The sequence below is a fragment of the Solanum dulcamara genome, chromosome 6, assembly GCF_947179165.1.
Source record: "Solanum dulcamara chromosome 6, daSolDulc1.2, whole genome shotgun sequence".
Lineage (NCBI taxonomy): Eukaryota > Viridiplantae > Streptophyta > Magnoliopsida > Solanales > Solanaceae > Solanum > Solanum dulcamara.
In genome coordinates, this window is record NC_077242.1 from 76,210,111 (window position 1) to 76,233,341 (window position 23,231).

General features: G+C 33.3%; 2 protein-coding genes across 4 annotated transcripts; both read right to left on the bottom strand.

The window, feature by feature from the left end:
• Nucleotides 1–1,893: 1,893 nt before the first annotated feature.
• On the bottom strand, nt 1,894–12,731 carry LOC129891592 (uncharacterized). Of its 3 annotated transcripts, XM_055967003.1 has the most exons (14): nt 12,648–12,728; nt 11,099–11,132; nt 10,761–10,976; nt 10,522–10,658; nt 10,243–10,392; nt 9,553–9,654; nt 8,073–8,237; nt 7,875–7,985; nt 6,460–6,557; nt 6,035–6,158; nt 5,779–5,868; nt 4,624–4,668; nt 3,508–3,828; nt 1,894–2,314 (listed from the first exon to the last, which is right to left on the bottom strand). In XM_055967003.1, the coding sequence occupies exons 1-14, from the start codon at nt 12,693–12,695 to the stop codon at nt 2,288–2,290; spliced, it is 1,668 nt and encodes a 555-aa protein (XP_055822978.1). In that variant the 5' UTR covers nt 12,696–12,728; the 3' UTR covers nt 1,894–2,287. The 3 variants fall into 3 exon arrangements, with proteins under 3 accessions (XP_055822978.1, XP_055822977.1, XP_055822976.1); XM_055967002.1 differs by having other exon boundaries at nt 10,243–10,658; nt 10,761–10,967; nt 12,648–12,731; XM_055967001.1 differs by having other exon boundaries at nt 10,243–10,658; nt 12,648–12,730.
• Nucleotides 12,732–14,421: 1,690 nt separating this feature from the next.
• On the bottom strand, nt 14,422–21,631 carry LOC129891593 (uncharacterized). The gene is made up of 9 exons (XM_055967004.1): nt 21,376–21,631; nt 19,420–19,544; nt 19,248–19,285; nt 17,916–18,026; nt 17,730–17,809; nt 17,081–17,117; nt 16,365–16,406; nt 15,283–15,421; nt 14,422–14,700 (listed from the first exon to the last, which is right to left on the bottom strand). Exons 1-8 carry the CDS (start codon nt 21,601–21,603, stop codon nt 15,351–15,353), a joined length of 732 nt encoding a protein of 243 aa, XP_055822979.1. The 5' UTR covers nt 21,604–21,631; the 3' UTR covers nt 14,422–14,700; nt 15,283–15,350.
• Between the last annotated feature and the right edge of the window lie 1,600 nt (nt 21,632–23,231).

Here is a 23,231-nt window from a genome sequence, read left to right on the forward strand (position 1 = left end):
TCTGTGAAAAAATAATTTTGCTTGTGAATCGAGAAAGCTCTTCTTTATATATGACTGTAAGCAGGGACCTAACGACGTCGGTTTGGTATCATAATGGGTCGGGTCGGGTCGGGTCAAAAAAATCAACTTTATGAACCCGAATTAAAGTACGAAGCGAATTTTAGGAGAAATCCAAATTTACGTAGGAAAAAGTATCAAACAGAATCATAGAAGAAATTTAAATATACGTAGACAATAATATCAAATAATTTTAGGAGAAATTTAAATTTACGTAGAAAATAGTACCAAATAGATGTTAAGAGAAATCTAAATTTATGTAGAAAAAAGTAGCAAACGACGGATGTAAGGAGAAATCCAAATTTATGTAGGAAAAGAACAAACATAAATCCCAATTCTCAAAGGTTTATATTAAATAAATTATCTATAAATACACCAAACTTCACTAATTCTATCAATTGAAAGATTATAATTCACAAAGCTTCTCGAAAATTTCTCTATCATGGCAAAAGACATTTTTTTATTACTTCTCTTTATATTTTCCCTAAGCTTTTCAACCTTAGTAATTTCTTCTTCTTATAATCCAACAAATATTAACACCAAAAATAATCTTCCAAATACATTATTAAAAAAAGGGTATGTTTCTATGTCAATTATTCTTGAAAATACCCTAAATAATCTTATTTGTTCTTCAACTAATAACACCACCAATTTCACCATATTTTGTCCTACGGAAAAAGCTTTTCTAAAAATATTTCCAAAATATCAAGATCCTCCATATAGATTAATTCAATATCATATTGTTCCCTTGGAATTAAATAAAAATATTCTTGAAACTTTTTTTCATAGAGATTTCAAGTTAAAAACCCTACTCGTTGACCACTCAATTATTGTTACTACATTGCCTCAATTAGAAAAAATTTCTATTAACAACGTTGATATCACTAAATGGGACGTTTACAAAGATGAACGTGTGATCGTGCATGAAATCGATGAATTTTTCGATCCTTCATTGGAGACATTATTTTTTTATGGACGCAACATTGGTAGTTCATCAAATGTGGAGAAGAAAATTGAAGAGAAGACATATGGTTTTACATTTAGAGATTTTATTGACTATTGGCTTAAACATCCTCAATTGATTGGTCAATTAATTTGGCTTCATATGGTATTGGGCTTTATAATTATGAGCCTTTGTTATATATATAATTATTATGTTTTGGAGGTCGAAGATTATATGGACGATGATCGATGACCAATCATAAATATATAGCGTTTGAGGAGGAAGATGAGATCGAGGTTCAATTAATTACTTAAGTTTATTTTAATTAGATTATTATTTTTTGTAATATTGTCTTTTAGATCATTTTATTTTAATTTATTTGTTAAGTTGAATTATTAGTATGGTATTAGTAATCAGAAATTAGTTAGTATTTACATTATCTCTCAACATATTGCTAGTATTATTATTCTTCTGAATGTATTATTTCATTGAGCTTCTAAGAATTTCTCACATATGTTTAAAAAAAGAAACAAGAATGGTATGTTTAATTATTCGATTTTTCAACAAAATTAATTTTTCTGAGTATGCTCTTAAAAGGTAACATAACCAAAAAGTTTCACTAAGGAGTTCAAATCATGAAGATAAAACACACGAAGAAATCAAGGGGTTTTAATATCTACTATAAAAGAGCAGTCGGTGCACTAAAACTTTCACTATGCACATGGTCCGAAGAAAAACCGAACCACAAGAACCTATTGTACGGAGTTTTACCTTGCATTTCTACAAAAGTCTGCATACACAAAAAAAACTAATATATATACAATATAATTTTCCGCCGAACAGAATTCAAATAAAACCCACGCTCCCACATATAGAAGTGATACCATTATGGGTTCAAATGATTGAAAAATTTATCATCAACTTCTAATTATGTGTTTGACAAATATTATCTACTGTTTCATACATTTTATTCACTTACTTGCAAGAATAATTGAATATTAATCATCTACTATAAGAATGCTGCCCCTTTAAACTTTTCTTTTCTCTCCATAAAGACAAGAACTATGCCTACCATAATGAATTAAGGGCATATACTACAATCACCCAAAATCGCTATTTTTTTTCTATATCGTTCCAATTTTATCAGAACATTAGAATATTTATGAATCTACCAAAAAATTCAGCGATTTCTTCCAGAAAATGGGTTGTCGGAGAATATCCAGATCGCCGTAAAAGTTAGTATACTGATTTAAGATCTCTTGGACATTGGCAATATGATAGATGTAGTCAAGTCCTGAACAAATTTGATGAAACCTGTAAAGGAAACTTCATATCAGTGTAGGGATATGAGATAGACAAAAAATCATACGCCTCAACAACAACATATTCAATGTACTTCCACAAGTAGGGTCTAAGGAGGGTAGAAGGTAGAGAGGTTGTTTCCGAAAGATCCTCGGCTCAAGTAAAGCATAACAAAGCAGTTTGAAAAAGAGCATACAACAGTATATAAGACTTAGCAATTAAGTCATAACCAAAAAAAACATACATCTCGCGCAACTGAAATAGTGAAATGAATTCATGTGTAAGGGATCAAAGGGACAAAATTTTGATCAAGATTCATTATGCAGAACAGAATAAATTCCAAACTTTTGGCATCCAAGTTTCATGATTCATTGTTCTGGAAAAAAATGGATAACTTGAGTCCTAGGACTTCACAAGAACTACTTCAACTGAGAACGAAACTTGCCAAAATAAAGCAAAACTTTGGAAGATGAATAAACTTGTTTTTTCTTTTTTACCCTTCCCTAGGAGCTCCCACCTTTTTAGTTCCCCTGGTGACTCAAACCAACAATCTTAGAGTTGGAGGTGTAGGGTGCTTACCATCTGAGCAGCCCTCTTGTCGAAGATGAATAAACTTTATTAGACCTTCAACATAAAGAAAGCTTCTTGATAATCTCATTTTGCCTATTCTACTCCCTCCATCCGAAACTACTTGACCTATTTCCCCCGTGTTTTTATTATTTTTTATATCAATGGTGTTTGAGTCAACTTGCATTCACATCGACCATTCTACCGAGTACTTACTACCTCCTACCAATACAAATATTAAATTTACTTCCCTTTTTAACCTTTTCTTTGTAATGATGGTGCCTAGGCCAGGTTACACTCACATGAATTATCCTACTGAGTACCTACTTCCCTTTTTATATATGCAGATATATTTTTGTTATTACAACGCTTACTGCAGTATCTTTTTCCCTTTTTTGATTGGCAAAGGCATACAACATCTTTTCACATTTCAAACCACCTTTTTTAACATTTCTCTACCAAACTCGATATAAATTACATTCAAGCATTTATTAGAGATCTTAACAACTGCGCAAATCAAACTAAATCACACAGATGGGATAGATACTTCAAGAAAGTTATAGATGAACTTTTGCACGTGTCTAAAGTAGTAAAATAAAAGACATGACTAAACCTTTTTAAGGAAAAGAAAAGATTACCTTTAGATGGTGTGGCAGGATTTTTATATCGTAGGGCACATGAAGCCAAGCCTCGGGTGGATAGTACAAAAAGTTCTCAGGCTTACTAGTATAGATATCTGCATATTGATGAATGTGGTAAGCAAAAGCAGACTCCTGACCAGTATCAGTGAGGAACGTAGCTCCAAATGATTTATTGAACATTCCCTTCATTTTGTAGCGAGTCTTTTGTCTCTCTTCATTGAGCTCCCTAAGGAGAGACTTGTATGCTTCACTTGTCATACTACTAGTTACGGTGGCATGAAGCCTACCAAGAAGTTCTTGCATTATGTGAAACTTCGCCTGAATGGGGGAAGGAGGGAAAGAGAATAAAGCAAGTTAGTAACAAAATGGATAGATCTGACGGAAAAGAATAATCTGACTTTAGCGTACAAATGTTTATATAGTGTGTAGATAATGTAAGCCTATTTACTGCCAACACATTCAGATGAGACATATGGCCAAATGAAAGCAAGTCACCAATACATCGAGAAAATTCTGTGTTAACTCGTTTAAAGCAGTTTATGAAGCAAACCTTATGTCCTAATGAAACAATCTGCTTAGACAGTAGGCAGTTCATTGAAGTAGAGGGCAAGACAAGGTAATGAAAATAACTGGTTATCTCTCTAACGAGGCAAAAACAATAACTACATACCCAGTGTCATTCCACGAGCGGGGTATGGGGAGGGTACAGGTATGCAGACCTTACTCCTACCTTGGAATGTAGTCTCTAATGAGACAACAGCCCAAGGAAACTCACAGAAATTAAATTGTCAGCCATTCCAATGTTAATGCGTCCTAAATGCATAATTAGGGAAAACCAGGAATGGCAATAAGGTTTAGGAAGGTGAAGATGTTTCGTATAGATCTTCCAAAGTACATTTAAAACCTTCTAAAAATTCAACGTAGCTACAGCCAGATATCTGCATCATACCATGGTCTTCAAAAATCATGAAACGTGGGAATTACATAATCAAATAATCAAGTCATATATAACACATGCAATCAACATTAGAACCCTTCCCGCAGCACGTATCATATAATCCTATAACCAAACATGCAGTTTCAAGTGATTGATGAAAGACCATCAAGTTATACCTGTTCAAATCTGTAAGAATTATCATTCTGAATCATGATCTCACTCTGAAAACAAAAAAAGACAACAGGAATTAACTTAACTTTTGATCAACAAAAGACGGAATATAGGACATTTTGACAAAACAAAAGAGAAAGAAGAGGATATAAACCTCCCTCCCACCATAGATTTTGGAACAAGGTGTTGATAAGGATAACAATAAGTGATGCATTATATTGTACCCAAGGGTGCGCCCTAGTGGTCAATGAAATGGGTGCAAATACGGGAGACAAAGTTCAAATTCCAACAGAGACAGAAAAACATTAGGTGATTTTTTCCCAACTTCAGCTGACTCAGGAAATGACCTTAGATAGGAAGGTATGGAGGTCAAAAATTAGGACAGAACTTAGAAGGTTAGTAGGTAGTTGATTGTTGTCGCACTTTGTATGGGAAGGCAGGGAGCTAGCCTCCTCTCCTCTTCTTCTATTAGTAGTTTTTTTGTTATTGCGTAGTTTCCTATTCTTCAATATGTATTACTATCTGCTGTTGGATTTGTTTTGTATATTGCTATTTTGGTGTCTGGCAATCCTGCATCAGATACTTTTCTCAGTTCCTTTTCTTTTGAACCGAGGGTCTATTACATCCACCTTTCCCAGACCCCACTTGTGGGATTACACTGGGGATGGTATTATTGTTGTTGTCTAAACTATGGTGGGCAGAGTTAGTGGAACATCGCAGGTATCCAATGGAATAGTCAAGGTGCGCAAGCTAGCCCGGACACCACCATTATAAAAAAAAATGAAGCATTTCATTTAAAACCAAATTATATATAATCCAGATTCCCAGTCGCTATTTAAACAAGTAACATCTTATACAGTGTATAAATATGCTTCATATTGATATCAAAAGTTTGCACTTCAACAACAAATCATCTTTTATAGCTAAAGGTAGTTTTATATAATAAATTTACATAGTTAGTCTATATAAGGAGCAGTACTAGTTAATACTATTTTTTAATGATTTAGCTATTTAGCAAATATTTGAGAAGATCAATTATACAAGAAAAGTTAGTTAAAGCTCCAAATAGTAATAGTATGATGTAAAACGGTACAGATGGAGACTATGGCTAAAATAGAAATAGGCCTAACATAAACAGAATAAAATAAAAGAAAGCACACCTTCAATTCATGGATGATGGCAGCAGTCCGCCACCCCGCTTTTGAAGGTCCTCTTAGATCACTAAAGAGGTGATCGCCAAAATATATCACCTGAAGTATCATGTGTTTATCTCAGTAATGTAATGAAAGAAGTCTGGAAATGAAATGGATATATACATAGAAACGAGTAAGTTAACTTATCAAACTCGCATATGCGTAATAAAAGAGTACAAAGTTTCCTTGCCATGAAAAAGCTGTTGTATTCTATTAAGCATACCTCTGGACCTTTCCACTTTGTAATCTGCAAGAATGCTTTGAGGCATCCATGGTAGTAAATTTTACCAGGCAAGAAAGCATCAACTTTTGTAAAAGCCAATGTGTCCTTCTCCACATCATAGCAGCTGAAGAAACATTCAATAAATACAATGAGGCAATACTGTATGTGATAGTAGCATGAGACAATTAGCCTTAAGAGGAGGATACTGATGGAAAATGTTTTATATAGTGAATTGCGACTTAGAAGAAGACGTGATACATCCTAAAAAACAAATCAAAATAGTCATAATTATTATTTTTTTAAAAGCAAACAAAACTCTCTTATTAATCCCAAAAAACAATGATAATGGGCGGGAATGGCATAGTTGGAACCAGTGTTATACGTAAGGAAAATTTGGCAGAGAACTTAATGGTAGAGAACCAAACCGAAACGGATGGTCAGATTTGTAAAACTCTGGCTTGTTTGCTTTAGCAATTACGACATCAAAAAGTTCCTTCCAGGAATCTTGCTGACCCAAAGAATCCTAATGAAATATATACCAAAAAGAAAAGGTGTCAAGTTGGAGAAGTCATTTTACTTCCAGACTGATATAACAAAGTAACAAAAGACAGTACAATCAAAGCAGACATGAAAAGAAAGATACAAGTATCAAACTGTATTCCCAAGGGGAAAATGAGGTTATGCTCATCCTCACCACCATAATCTTGAAAGATCTAATAATATTAATGCCAATAATTGCAAACTACAAGAAGTGGTAATATAGTGTGCATTTTGTTAAAAAAATAGAACTTGGGCCTAACTCGGCACCAAAAGGCTAGCTAGTGGTGAGAACTGTTCAAGATCATATAAAGAGACTACAACCCATACTCAACTAAATTAACACCCTCCAGCATAGCCAGGACTTGGACATTCAAAAGGAACGATACAACAAGGGTGACCTCAACATTGGCTGGCCAACATCAGGGAAGGGTCCGCCTCCAAAAAATGTTAAGAAAATGGACCTTGGGAGTTGGGACAAACTCAACTCCAAAAGCTAACTCAAGTGATGAGAATTGGCAAAGACCATGTAAAGACACTAAAACTCAGACTCTTAACAGGACTGACGGGGAATTCTAAAACACCTAACTATACCTCAAACTAATAAATTAATGTTACAAAGAAAAGCAACGTGCTTCACTAAATGTGTAGCTCCAGAAAAAGGGAACTGAGAAACAGTTGCAGACGTATAAAATTTAAAACACTTGAATGAAGCATGAAAAGAAAGATTGCCACAGTGCCAAAGAATCAAATAACACTGTCACTTTCGAAACAGGCTAGACCAAACATTAGACATGCAGATAATGAGCGAGGGAGTGGCATTACCAGTATATACGCGCACCCGTAAAAGAATCACAGAGATACAGACTCAGAGATATACAGTCACCAAAAATAATTTTCTGCTATGGATCTTCTACATGTCAAGTAATTAAAAAAAAAAAAAGAGGATGCCAGCACACTACTTTCCACCATAAATTCCTGGCCCCTTTTGCACTCCATAGTCCACTTATGCAACTAAAACTAATTTGCCAGTAAAAGACAACAACGTTTCATCTAGTTGAGGCAAAATATTTCAGTGCAAGGAGTGCTCTTATCTTCTCAATTTACATGCCACACAGATAAACACAAACTTATAAACATAGTTTGCTGATGTCACATGCAAACTAAAATGGTAATGAAGTTCCAAGAAAAGTACAGCTGAGCATAAAAATTATCTGAGGAAGGTAAAATTGCAGACGATGCAAATGAGTGATCCATATTAAGCCAAAAGATTACAATATTTTTTTGTTCCACTTGAAAATACCTGCAACATAAAGCGCATCCCTCCATCCACAAAATAAAAGGGAGAGTTAGTCAACAAGAAAAGTTTCTTTCCTTTATCCTTCAGCATCCTTAGAAAGCGTAGTAGTTGATCCTGGAAGAGGGATATGTGAAATTAGGTCTAGAAGGTGAAAGTTCTGAAAGTTGCTATTGGGGGATCAGCAACTATGGTAATACTTACATTCTTTACAAGGTATCTGGCGGGATCAGCAAGAATTCCTCTGTGAACTAACCCGCTATTATGAACATACTGTATCGCTCGATTCACATCTTCATATACATAACGAGCATCAAATTCCAATTTAGCATCAACAAAATGTTGCACAATATCAGCAATAAGGCATGCCTGCAAAAAAAAAAAAAAAAAGAGAGAACCCAAGAGGTCAGAAAACCGCTAATAAAACTCTTCAGCAACTTATCTAATTGCATCAATTTACTTTATTTGAAGACAACATTCTTAAAGACAAGAGAATCATTAATCGTCCCTAATCCCTATTACTCTGTACCTTTACTTTACACTACACAATCATATGGTATGACTACCCAAATGTCCAAGATATTTGGAACAAACTAAAAAGGAAAGAATGTTATAAAAGATGGAACAAAGTAAGTATTCTTTTCAAGGAAGATCAGTTTTCTGTGGACTTCAGAAGAAAAATTCCAACTGCTACTACTTGGATCAGATTAGGGAAGAATAAACTAAAACTAGATCAAACTTAAAGGGTCTGCTATGCTGAACAATGTGCGAAAATCCAGAAAAAGTACACTTATGATCAATTAATTTTTTTAGAAGAAAATAGAAAAATAAAAAGAGAGAGAGACTTGAGTTTAATAATCCCACATTCCATATCTTCCTCTTGTCTGCCCCTTTTTATTTTCTTGATCAGGCACATCTTCCTTTTTTTTTCTTTTAATCGGTCACAAATGCTTCTTTACAGGATTCACATTTTACAAGAAGTGGAGGTATTTTTATGTTATTCAACAATGCCCTTTTATAAGTGATCAGAAGAGAAGTGTAAGGTGCTCATGTGTTGTAAACAATCTAAAGAAACCATCTCTAGAAATGTGACAGCCCTTCATCCATAAAATATGAGCTACAAAAAATATGGGACGAATAGAGTACAACATTATCCCCTTTTGCTTAAAGACGGTTTTAAACTATCCAATTGGAAAACTAACAAGATTGTTTTGATGGGAACATACAGACATGAAGACGGCAATATCCACCTGTAACACCCTACTTAAGAAATTGCTCTTGAGAATTTGACTATTAATTGTGGTAAGAAATGATTTGAATCACTTTCTTATTTTTTTTTGTTCAAGAAGAAACGACAAGTTTGCACACAGTTGCTGTAACAAACAGCTAATAGTTATATTCCCAAATTGCATACCTGGTTTCTAAAGCATGTCCACTCTTGATGTCTCTTAATTTTTTAAAACATTTGTCACCAATATTTTTCATGATTCGGAGAGCTAAACAAAAATACATATACATGCCCGATGAGTGCAATCTTGTTAGTAATGCCGAATGAGTTCTTCAATGCGTTAATAGATCAAATGTTAAAGGGAAAACTTTGTTGATTGGCAAGGAAAAGCAAGTGGTTAAGCAAGAAAATTGAAACTGGTAAAAAATATTAGAGATCAAAACACTATAAACTAACCTCACTGAAACAGAAGAAATCCATCAAACTAACTAATTCCCGTGCTTGATCACGGCCAATATGTCTTGTACCATACATCTCATCTATTTCCTCCCGGCTGAGCTGCAAAATTTAACATCAGTGAGCATCAGATTATCAAATATTAGATGCTTTCAGGTGTTAACTTTTTTTTGATACATAGGACAAATCAACTAGCAACACACCCAACTTCCAAGAGAGATCCAATATTGAAGAAGGCATTCACATCTGGTGAAGACTCCCCCCACCCCCCAACCCACCCCAACTTGATATACTCCTATCCTCCGTAGCCCATAGTTCAAGACACCTCTTTTTTGCCTTTGGATGGAGAAGTGTAAACAGGTTTTAGAAAAAAAAGTATTAGTTATCAATAGCATGGATGTTATATTCCTTTTGTTTTCCCCATTATGTTAGAATTTTTGCTCTTTTTTCTTGTTTTTTTCACTTAGTTCATCATTTCGTGTGCTTTTATCACATCTTCTGCACTATCTTTTTGTAGTATCAGAAAATGATGCCCTTCAGCCTCTCACTACCAAATACCAGTTATCCCCAAAGAATACAATCATTTTTATTTATTTAATGAAATAAATAAGTAGATAAATAAGGTATTCCCAATATTTTCCATAAAATAAATCAAAAACACAACATAATAAGGAGCTTGCTGGACTTCACCTTGCGCCTGCCATAGTAGCAACCATCAAGCTCAATTGACCCAAAAAAGTCCAACTTCATAAGACACCCCTTCGATTTGTCATAATATAGCCCTCTGATGGGAAAACTTGGATCATACTTGAATTCCAAGCACATATCGGGATACTTGAACTGAAGCACAAAATGAATAAGAGAGCAATCTATCAAAGGGTTTACTTTATCCGCAAAACATAACCCTGCATGCTCTTTTTTTAAGTTTATTCTTGGAATAGTTACCACAAGAAAAGTACAAAAACAAACCTCATTAACTAGATGTTGTTTTGCAACATCGTAAATCAAGCTCTGTAAATTGGAGGAGTAATGCGCCAACGTGTAATCATAGTCGAATCCATAGACTTGTATGCTGTCCAACCGCATGTTCTTATTAACGTATACACCTAATAATAAACATTATCCCAGCTAAATTAAATCCAATCCTCAAATGGTAGTAGAAGTTCGCATAGAAGGTTAAATGCACTACAGAAGAAAACATGGACAACCTTTAGGATTCATTTTAGGCATTTGTTTCAATGCATCAGGAATCTTTAGAAACTTCTCCTTCGCAGCATTGTATTCTTCCCTAATTTTCGAGATTTCTTCCTCAGAGAGTGAATCATTTGCATTTGCTAACAGTTTTTCTTGGTCTTCAAACTTCAATACTTTCGGTTCGGAAGACGCTATACTACTACATCGACGACAACCGCCTCCTAAAAACCCTTATGTTTCCAAGAAAAACAGCAATCTCATTAGGTTTTCTGGTACAACCGAGCTACTTACAAACCCAACACAACATGAAAAGACGTTTCAACAAACCCACAACAAAGAAGGAAACAAGTACCTTCTTTACATCCATAATGAGAATAACTTGTCCTCTGCAGCAAAATTTGCTACTATCAGTAACACTATCAAAAGGGTATTCACATCTATGATCCAAATGATAATACACAAACACCTACAATAACATGTGTACATACACAAGTTTATATAGGTACATGAATGGCATATGTTTGCAAAAAAAAAAGCAAACATATAAACTAGACAGGTACTCTATCATCTATGAAAAATCCACAAACTCTGTAAGCTAGATAGGTACACCGAAATAGAATTTGCCTACATTACTCGGACTCTCCAAATTGTCACCGCACCTGTGTCGGATTCTCCAAAAAGCACAACTTTTGGAGTATCCGACATGCACCCGTCGACATTTTTGAAGAGTCCGAACAACATAGACTTGCCACCATATATGACAACTATTAAAAGGGCTACACACACCAATGGCCAAAATGTTGATTAAAACATATATAACCACAAAGACATCTATACCTAGACAAGATTATACAGGTATAAGGGTGACATTTGTTCTTAAGCAGCATGAATACAAAGCTCCTAGGGGCAGATATAGAGGGTTGCGAGGGGGTTCACCGTTCACCCAAAAACCCCCAAGCCAAAAATTACACTGTATTATATATTTTGAATCCCCTGAACATAAGAATAGAGGTTGGCTCAGTGGTTTAGCGATTCAAACTTCACGTTGAGGTTTCAAGTTCAAATCTCAAGCACTATATTTTTATTTTTCGAACCCCCTTGGTGAAAATCCAAAATCCGTACAACTAATAATTAAGGAAAAAGGATTTTCTACTATTAGTGAACCTATCAAAAGGGTATTCTTATCCTCTGATTACACACAATAAAACCACAAAGGAAACTGTAGATACACAAGATTATAGGTATATGAAGTGCATATGTTAACTTATAAGCATTTGTTACACAAACCCACAAAATATATATTAAAACAAAGGTACTAAACAGAATATAAATACACAAGATTAAGGGTGTGTTCGGTACGGAGTTTTCCAATTTTCCTATATTTGATTGGTCAAAATGTTTGGAAAATATTTTTTTTGTAGGAAAACAAGTTACTTAAAAATGAGAAAAATGACTTCTCTAATAAAGTACGAAAAACAAATTGCATACCTAAGCATAATGTTTTGCTAAATAACATATAGTAAATGCTCGCTAGATAACATATAGTAAATGCTCTTGGCATATATTTTCTTACTTATCCACCAAAAACTAGCAAATAAGAAAGAAACCAACTTATTTTTCAAGAAATCATTTTCCGTGAAAAACATTTTGCTTCATACCATACACACCCTAAATGCACATTTTGTCACACAAAACCACAAAGTATATAAACAAGACATTAATAAAAACTCATCTTAGGCCATTAAATTACCAAAAAAATGCTACCATCTGCAAGTCCTATTAAAAGGGTATTCACATCTATGATTGAAAAAATGAAATGATGATTTTAAAAATAAAAAGAATAAAAAATTGTAAGAACTGCAGAAAAACCAGAAAGAATAGAGGTAAAAGAGAGAGCTTACAAGAAAAGAAGAACGGAAGGGGATGATAAGCCTGCGAAGGGTTGCCATTGCAAAGATGGCGCCTTCACCAGAACAATGAAAGCTGAATATTCTTCTTATATAATAATAATAATAGAGAAAAATGAATAGTGAAAATTGATGGTATTTTTGACCACTAGTCAACCACCATGATACAATTTGGGTAAATGCTTGATTGATTCATGTAATTTGATTGAATTTAAAATTTAAAAAATATAAAAAGACAATGATTCATAATTGCTTTTCAATTTTTAAATAAAAGATTATATTTTAATGGACTTTCCTTTTGACAAATAAATTAGATTCAATATGAATAAAATATTGAAATGTCCTTAAATAGTTGCAAAATACTCTTTCGTTTATTTTTATTTATTCATCATATTAAAAATAAATATTTAATAATAACTTTTTAATTTAAGAAATTAAGAGTTAATTTTAACTTAGTTTCTAATTTATCCTTATCATTAATTAGTAGTCATTTTCCTATTATATTTTTGAAGACATTGTATATTTGTATTTATTATATTAAAAAGGCGATATAGTAAAATTATTCTTCTATTTATAATTTATTTAGAATTGCGTAAAGTCAATAATGAACAACTAAAGATGAACAAAGAAAGTAAAAAAAATTCATTATTTTGGAACTACTGATTAAAAAATGCCATTATTTTGGGACCGATTAGAAAGGAATTAGGACATAGGCAGTATGTGGTATTGGTGCTCACGTCAAATGAATGCAAAAAATGACAGTCCGGTGCACTTAAGCTACCGTTATGCGCAGGATCCGGAGAAGGGCCCGACCACAAGGGTCTATTGTACGCAGTCTTACCTTACATTTCAGATGAATGCAACTTACCATGATTAAGCTAATTTAATGCAGTTCCCTTAGTCTATTTTACATCTAGTATTGACTTGATTTATTTTTTAAAGAATAATAAATCAAATGATAATTTTATTATATTATTTTTTTAATATAATAAATTTAATGCTTTCAATATGACGATAGTTAATAATAAGGAATAAATTAGGCATTGAGTGATAAATTCTCTTTAATTTTAAAAATCGAATAAGTAAAAAGTAAACATATATTTTTAATATAGTGGACAAGGAAGATGGGAGCAATGGCGGATCTACATATATTTGAGGGGGGTCGACTAACTTCCTTCATCGGAAAATTACACTGTATAGCTAAATAAAAATTATTGAAATAATTTCAAAAACTTTCCCTTAGGTTTGGCTCCGTAACACTATCCTCCCTCGTGATTTACAATATTACATTTACCTTTTGAACAATTCTATTAACATATTTATTATAAATATAAATAATTTAAAGTTGACAAATTTACCCTTGATTGTCTTTTATTTAACAAGAATACTATAAGAATGAAAATTCAAATTCATTAGCGAAGCCTTCCATTCTCTGTGATTACTATTATTGTATGATACAGTATCACATCACATGTTATTCTTCAGCGGTGGAAAAGTCTCGTGCCAACTGCCAGCCTTTGCGCACATGAGCTATTAATAAAAAGTTTATGAACTTTGGGAGCATTTTATCATTTGATAATTCGTCCTTTCAGTAAATGTGTCTCAAGACTTTTAGCATGTAATAATATAATAATTATCAATACAAGGACTATCAACTTCGCTTTTAATTTATAATAGAAAGCATCTTCGCTTTCTTCATTTCGTAAGCTTGCTAGCTTACCGACTAAACCATCATCTGCTTGCTTGATCACTTTCATGATAAAGATGCTTAAAAAGATTCTGAATTATATATATTTTGGGGGTGGGGGAAGGAGGGGAATGTTTTCCTTTTTTCTTTATAGATTTAGCTAATTTTTAGATTTAAGTCGGGGGAATGAAAAAACACATCTGAAATCACCAAAGCTTAGCATTTTCCTAATTGCAGAACTTCTTAAAGCAAAACAAATATGCAAAGTTTCTTCTAACATTAGAGAATCCATTGGGCTAAACGTTCCTGCTGCACATTGTAGGAACCCTTTTTAATGTTTATTGCAAGTGATCCTGTAACCTGGAAAAAAAAAAAAAAAAAACTAGTGTGATAAAGTTAGATATTTTAATTTTCTAAAGGGAAAACCGTCAAATTTGCCCGAGTAGCAACCAAAATAGAGCAACTATACCCTCCGTTAAGACTTTTGATCTAATATTACCGCATTGTTAGAGAAAAGTCTCGGTTTTTGCCCTTCAATTTGGATCTTTCCTCAATGAATTTGGGCAAGTGGAGTTTACGCATTTTAGGGTTGGAGCTTCACTAATGGCAAGGGGTAGGGTCAAAAATACACCTCAACTATCAATTGTTCACTTATTCTATTGTGATATTTCAGATAGGAAGAGTGAACAACTTATAGCTGAGGTATTTTTCGATAAACATTATACAAAAAAAACAGAATTGGTGTATTTTTTACCTTAACTCGACAATTTTTAACTACAATGGTGTGAATGGCCCAAAAAGTTTAACGGAGTAAAAGATTGAACAATTTCGACTAGTACGGGGGAAATTGTAGACCTTTTCCCTTTCCTAAATGAGAAAACAAGAACTAAAGCACTGATTAAATGAGAAAACAAGAACTAAAGCACTGATTATACCACCAACCTTTAGAATTTGGGTCATCAGCAATACACCTGGTGCAAATTGTTATCCAGTTTGACTACCACAACACTTCAGTTGGATTTCTTTCTTCTTGATGCTACCTCTGAAGCCCAAGCTTTGCCCACATCTGTTTGGAACTTACCTAGATTTGTTGTCAAAGATTACATCAGCTAAAGGCACGAGTTATTATCAAAATCGATCCATGCAAAAGAAGACTATAATAGCACTTGGAGAGCGCAGTACAACGGAGAGTTGTTCAAATCTCAAAGCAAGGAAATTTTCCACTTCCTTAAACTAGTAACATCATTCTTACAATGACTTTGGACTACAAATTTCTTGGATTTATATTTCTCTCGTGTAACTACTCGAGTTAAAGGTGACACAAGGTGCTCCTCAGGAAGGACCAAGCACAAATACGTACCATACATACACAGAATCTGATTAAAAAAAAAAAGAGAATATAATGAGTATATATCTTTCACGTCCTTTATTTATTTCAGAAATCTAATTTCCAAACCTATGCTACATAGTTCTACTCAATCTTTTGGTTTTCAGAGAATCCTTTCCATGAGAACCTAAATCCACTGTTTGAGACAAATATACTATATATGCAAAATCTACAAACTTAAATTCTCCAAGGAAAAAAATTCAAAACAAGTCACAAGATTTCTCATGTTCAGAAATCAGAAGGGGGAGGGGGAACTATCCACAAAAGTTCAATACCAACTTCCAACAACTTGATTGTTCCAATCAAAATGACCATATTGTGTTATTCACTAATCATTTCAATGAATTCACATGTAAATGTCCAGAGTTCAAACAATGGAATGGTATTTTTGACTTTCCAGCTCCATGGTTAACCACTAATTCGGCAATCTAAGAGAAGATGCATGATTAAGTCAGAACAGCAAGGCAATAGTAGATTATGATGGGGCTAAAAGGATCAAGGTCTAGAGTACACAAACGGCAGCCCAAAACATAGAATGAGTAGAATTTAAATCTTTAAGTCTCGGACCTGTGGTTGAATAATTAAAAATGTTTTTTTTTAGATAATGGTTGAATTATTAAAATGTTAAATGTGGCACCTGCAGTTGACTGGAAAAATTCCTCCAAATCCTTCCCTTGCTCTGCATGACAGAGAAAAGTAGCATTAGTTTAAAGAGAACTTCTCACGGCAAAGAGAACTAGTCCATGTATCAAGAGACAAACAACTTATACAGCCACTCATCAGTATTAATTACAATGTAAGATTCTTGTTTTTATAGTTTTTGAAAATTTAGTAAGGTAAATCTTATAAGTATAGATTGCATCAGGTACATATAAGCTAAAATATAAGTTGATATTATTCGAATGCTAAGACATGTGTGTTTTGATTAATTCTCAAGTTAGCAATGTAATAGTGCAAATACTAGGTGTGTATATTTCTCATTCTGAAGGATGCAGTATGACAGCAAAGTTCAGAAAATATGAAAAATACAGACATAAACTTAAAGAATTTTGGAGAAATGTGACTCTCAATATCGGTCAATTTTACCCCCTAAATATGACACCTAATATGGGAACTTGACAAAAAGTGCACTAGAACTTGCGGCCTTAAATATGCCATGATATTCTTATGGCTATGAGAGCATGTCATTAAGGTAAAATGGAAATTTTATGGTTAAGATTTACAAAATATAGAGAGTTGTCATTCTCTTTTGGAAGAAACTAAAAAAGAATTAAGTGTTATACAAAATGGAACAAAGGTAGTAATATATATTACATCCGAAATCTGGGGGATAAGAGAGAAACAGGAAGTTACCATTTTCATATTCCAATGCCTGAAGTATCATCTCCACCTGAAAGAAAACACCATATTAGTTCAGAGGAAAGCAGTGAATTATGCTAACTAAAGAGATAACTATCATAGATAGCATTACAGCACAGCAACTGAGCAACAGAATGGACATCTGTTGGTCACCCATGGATAGCAATTTAGTTATCACGAGGCAGGAAGTTTTATTAAACAATCATGTAAGAAGGCTAATTGAGTTTCTATTGAATATCTTTTATGCATATTGGCTAACAAGATACAGTGACATGGCATTAAAAGAGGAAGACACGAAACAATGATGAGTATTATATGTTTATCGCAAAATAAAACAAAACTCATCCTCATAAACACCTTCTTTTTTTATAACCGTGGTGTACGGGCTAGCTTTCGAGCACCTCGACTAATTCCACGAGATACCAGTCACCTCCCACCAACAACAAGTACCAAGTAACTCTGTCCACCAAGGTTAGGACAGGTAGGAAGAAGTCACCTAGTGTTTTTGTCTCTAATGGAATTTAAACCCGAAACCTCATGGTTCTCAACCCACTTCAATGACCACTAGGCTACACACTTGGGTACATCCTTATAAACAACATATAAATGGGACATATTTGAACTTTGGTAACATAAACAATACCTTGTCGAAGTCTTTTACAACTTTGGCTTCTAAAGAAGAATTTTCTTCATATTCCATCCACAAGTCACTGATCTCCTTGGCTGCGATTGCCCAACAGTAAATACTCAGCATGAGAATAGGTCAAAGCGCCATCTTTCATAATATATATTAGTTGGCGAAAAACTCAATGGAGAAGAGAAGCAATACCTCGGGATCCTCCACCTAAAAGTTTACACATGTCTTCTAGTGCTGCTCGCTCTCGTCTACTCTTTTCATCCTTTGAAATTCCATCAGCAGGAGTGATATCTCCAACAATTGCTGTTCAGTAGGAACACAAAAAATATTCGACGACGAAAATTATATAAGAAGCTATCAAATTTTTCAAGTGAAAAGATCACAGGATTAGAAGAACAAACACACAGATGATTGTGCTACCGAATCTATACAAGACATTGGTTCCTAGGAAGATCATTTGAGTGAAAGTATTTTTAAGTGAAAATGATTGATTATACGAATAGACAGATAAAGTTTGTGTTCTAATGGCTGTTTTATGTTCTTCCCATTGAAGTTGTCGAACAACCTCTACTAATTTCGTTCAACAAGTCCTCTTTGAAACCACAAAACTTATTACTTTTCCATTTATCTAATTAAAAACCGATGTTACGAGGATCATTCATTTACAATGATGTAACTGTCTAGAATGGTTGTAACTCATGCAAGTTCTTCAAATATACTAAAATTAGCCAAAAGAAAAGGAATACAAGTACCTAAACCAAATACTTAGGCACACCTGTGAGTTCATAATTCTAAGCAGTTTTGTCATTATAAACAAGCTTCATATTTTTTAAAATTTTCTGAGAAGTAATAAACAAGCATCCTAAAGCACTTGAAACTAAGGGGCTTGCATCATTTGACTCAATAAAACATAAACAAATTTCCAATTCCTTTGTGAGAATGAAATCTGAATTCAGCAAACATATTTTTTATACATCCATCTATTTTGCATAACAACAACAACGACCCAGTGAAATCCCACAACGTGGGGTTTGGGGAGGATAGAGTGTACGCAGACCTGACTCCTACCCAGATAGGATGGTTGTTTCCGAGAGACCCTCGCTATTTTGCATAACAGAGTTCACTATTTGAACTCTCTGACACAAATGATTTCAGGTAAGTTTTAATTCATCAGTTTTAATAAGGTTTGTAGAACAATAGTCAATGCCATTATCCGAGAAAGTAATACCAAAGGGCAACCTTAAATAATTTTACAGATTATGAGAGGTGACAAGCTTATGTGATTATAAGTAATCCATCATCTTTATAGCATACTTTTTACTCTTAATTAAATCTTATTCCATAAAGCTCATAATAACACAAAATTATTATAGATACACATACAATTAAATACACAGAGAAGAATCCCAACAGAAAAAAGAAATTGTCATAGGAAGATGACACAAGATAATATCAGCCTATTTCACGTCATAGCCATAAAAGCAAAGAAGATTGAAATGGAATATTCATATATGACAGACTCACCTTCTGCAATGTCATGCACAATTGCCATCTTAACACACCTAAATTTGGAAAAAGAAAAAATAGTACATTTATCTTTTATAAGAATCCACATGTTTACTGGAAACACAGTACCAGAATGTACCAAGTACCCTAAAAGTTAAATGTACAAATGCCAATTAATAAAAACACTTACTTGTCACGATCAACTCCAGGAAGGTCAGCAGCAATAAGAGCCATCACTCCCATACGGTACATGTGATCAGCTATAGACTCAGGATTATTAATTCCTCTACGAACCCAACCTTCTCTTTTTGTTGTCTGATCGTGTCTCCAAACACAAATTTTAGTCAGAGTGCATAAAAGATGACAAGGGAACAGAGAGAACACATAAGATAATAACAATATGAAAAGAATGCTGCAGAATTTGTAACTATGTTTTGATGCAATAGCTTACTGCTTATCCCTCTTTATAAATTACCTTTTCACTTATCAAAAAACAATATGAAAAGAATGGTTATGTGAGGTTGTAAGTATATAAATTAGAAGTTTATAGACCATTAGCACAACACAGTCATGTATTCTAAGACACACATCTATATTACCTTAAACAACGCAAATAAGGCATAGTACAATGCACAGAGTACAAGTCTCTGGAAACTACACACACTACTATCCTCATATATCACGATTTCATATCCATACACAAAACATTCATGTAAGCAAAAGCACAATTTGAAAAAGAAAAGCATAGAATAGACAAGAATTGCACTCAGCATAGTACAACAAGCCCTGCTAGAGTACAAACTGCTGCATTAAATACTACGCAAACTGAAAGAGCAAATGCAAATACAAAAAAGTAAAAACCAAACAACGCAAGTAGAGCATAGTTCAATACACGATGCACAGAGTACAACTATCTGCAAACTAAACACTACGATCCTCATATATCACGATTTCATATTCATACACAGAACATTCATGTAAGTAAAAGCATAATTTGAAAAAAGGAAAACATAAAATAGACAAGGATTTCAATCAGCATGATACAACTATCGCTGTATAGAGTACAAACTGGTACATTAGATACGAAGCAAACTGAAATTGAGCAAACGCAATTACAAAAAGCAAAATCAAACAACCAAGTAGAACTTAGTACAACACGCGATGCATAGGGTACAACTCTCTGCAAAAATAAACACTATGATTCTCGTATTTATACACAAAACATTCATCATCTTCTAATCACATTCAAAGAATAAACTAGGCAACATAAAACGGATCAATTTGGTATAGACAGGAATTACATTCAACGTGGTACAACAAGCGCTACATAGAGTACAAGCTGCTGCATTAGCTAATAAGCAAACTGAAACAGAGCAAATGTAAATCTAATGCAAGTAGATCCTAGTACAACACCCGTTGCACAGAGTACAACTCTCTCTGCAAATTACAAACTAGGATCCTCACCTATCACAATTTCATTACTCACAAACAAAAACATTCATCATTACAAGCTGCTGCATTAGACACTAAGCAAACTGATATAGAGCAAATGCAAATACAAATAGCAAAATCAAACACCATAGGTAAGGCGTAGCACAATGCACAATGCACAATGCACAAAGCACAAAGTACAACTCTCTCTCAGCAAACTACAACACACTCGATCTTCATATTATCACAATTTCATTACACATACGCCAAAACATTCATCATTACAAGCTGATGCATTAGATACTAAGCAAATCGAAATAGAGCAAATGCAAATACAAATAGCAAAATCAAACAACGCAGGTAAGGCATAGTACAACGCGCAATGCACAAAGTACAACTCTCTCTCAGCAAACTACAACACACTATGATCCTCATATTATCACAATTTCATTACTCATACACCAAAACATTCATCATTACAATCTTCTGCATTAGATGCTAAGCAAAATGATATAGAGCAAATGCAAATACAAAAAAGCAAAATCAAACAACGCAGGTAAAACAGAGTACAACGCGCAATGCACAAGGTACAACTCTCTCTGAGCAAACTACAACACACTACGATCCTCATATTATCACAATTTCATTACTCATACACACAAAAACAATCATCATCACTCAATCAAATTCAAAACAAAAACAGAGTGCGGCGTACCTTGAGGCGGTGACATAGGGTTAGAAAATCAATGGCGGACGAAGGAGATGGAGATGCAGACGACGAAACGGAAGACGAAGAAGATGAAGATGAAGCTTCGGTTGCCATACGAGAAACCTTAGGAGATGAAGAAGTTTGAAAGTATTTTAATCTGGTATGAGCAGAAGAGGAAGAAAAAGAAGAAGGAAGTAATAAAGGAATGAGTGATTTACAAAGCAATCTGCTCATTTTTGCTCTTTACCCCCTTTTTTTCCTCTCTTTTTTCGTTTAAATAAATTTAGCCGAGTGATTTTGCCCAAACGCCTTTGATAGTAAGCGTTTTACCCGATGATGTGTGATTTTTTTTACGTAAATTTGAAAATAGTGTGACCTTAAATATAGATATCGGGTAGAAAATTAAATATTATTTTTATTAGAAAGTGATTTATTTGATTTGTGATTTTTTGACGTAAATTCAAAAATAATGTGGACTTCAATATGGGTATGGGGTGGGAAATCAAAAAAAGATATTGCCCCTCTGCATTTTTGTAGGTCACATATGCATGATTTTCACAAAATAAAAAATCGAAATCATCAATAGACACTTAAAGTTGACACAATTTTTTATTTATATATCTCAATAAGGTTTATGCCTTTTAAATATTCGTAGTAATGCCAATTTTAGGTGTCTTCCTTGGTCTCGATTTATGTGATTTTATTTAATTTGACACGATATTTTTTATTAAAAAAAACTTTTGAAACTTATGGTCTAAAGTAACCTAGATGATTGCGTGATTATAAATTATCTCGTTGATAAATTGAATATTTAAAAGTTAAATTGTTATTAAATTTAAAATGTGTCATTTTTTTGTTATTAAAAAAAAGTATGGCATATAAATTAGAATAGAAGATGTATAGGTGACTCTAAATTATTTTATGATCAAAAAATATAGTGCAGTAGACAAGATTGTTGCTCTCTTAAATGGTGTATTACTTCTTAAAAATAGAAATACACAACTTTTTAAATAGAGTAACTATTTAAGATAAAATAGTATTACATATTACAAAGAATACCCTATAATATAAAAACAATATTTATCTCTTGTCTTCTCATATAAGGGAAACAAGCTTTGACATCATTTTGAGACTCTCGACTAGGAAAAGTGATAATGTTAGAAAACTAAAAACAATGTCATGAGAATAAGAATGGTGCACAAATAATACTCTCTTCTCTTCGTTTTAATTTATTTGTCTAATTTTAATTTGATATGAGTTTTAAAACGTAAAGAAAGATTTTTGAATCTCGTGATCTTAAATTAAAGATATATCAAATGTATAAAAATACTTTTTAATTTTATCTTATGGTCTTAAACATGTTATGTGAAAAGTTGAAATTGAAAAGTTGATGCTAAAATAAGGAAAGAGTCATTTAATTTTGAAATGAACTATCTATTTGGATTGACTTATTTTAAGTACTTTTAAACCAAAATAATTTTTAAGGACATTTTTAGTGTTTGAATAAGCGCTTGGCCATAGAAAAACACGGTTGGCCATATTATTCCGAAATTCAACTTGAATTCAAGAATTTGAAAAATAATAAAATATATTTTTACTTCAAATTACTCACAAAAAGTAAAAAAAAAAACTCTAATTTGTATTTACGGCCAAACACATTTCCAATTTTTGAATGTCATTTTCCATTTTGAAAACAAAAACTATTTTTTTTCAAATTTTATAATGAAATATGGCCAAACGCACACTTATTATTTAGAGGCAGAAATATAAAAATAAATCACATTTATTATTATGCTGAATTGATCATCATCATAACTCTAAATTTTAAATTCGTCTCTCATTAAAATTCATGGTAAGTACTG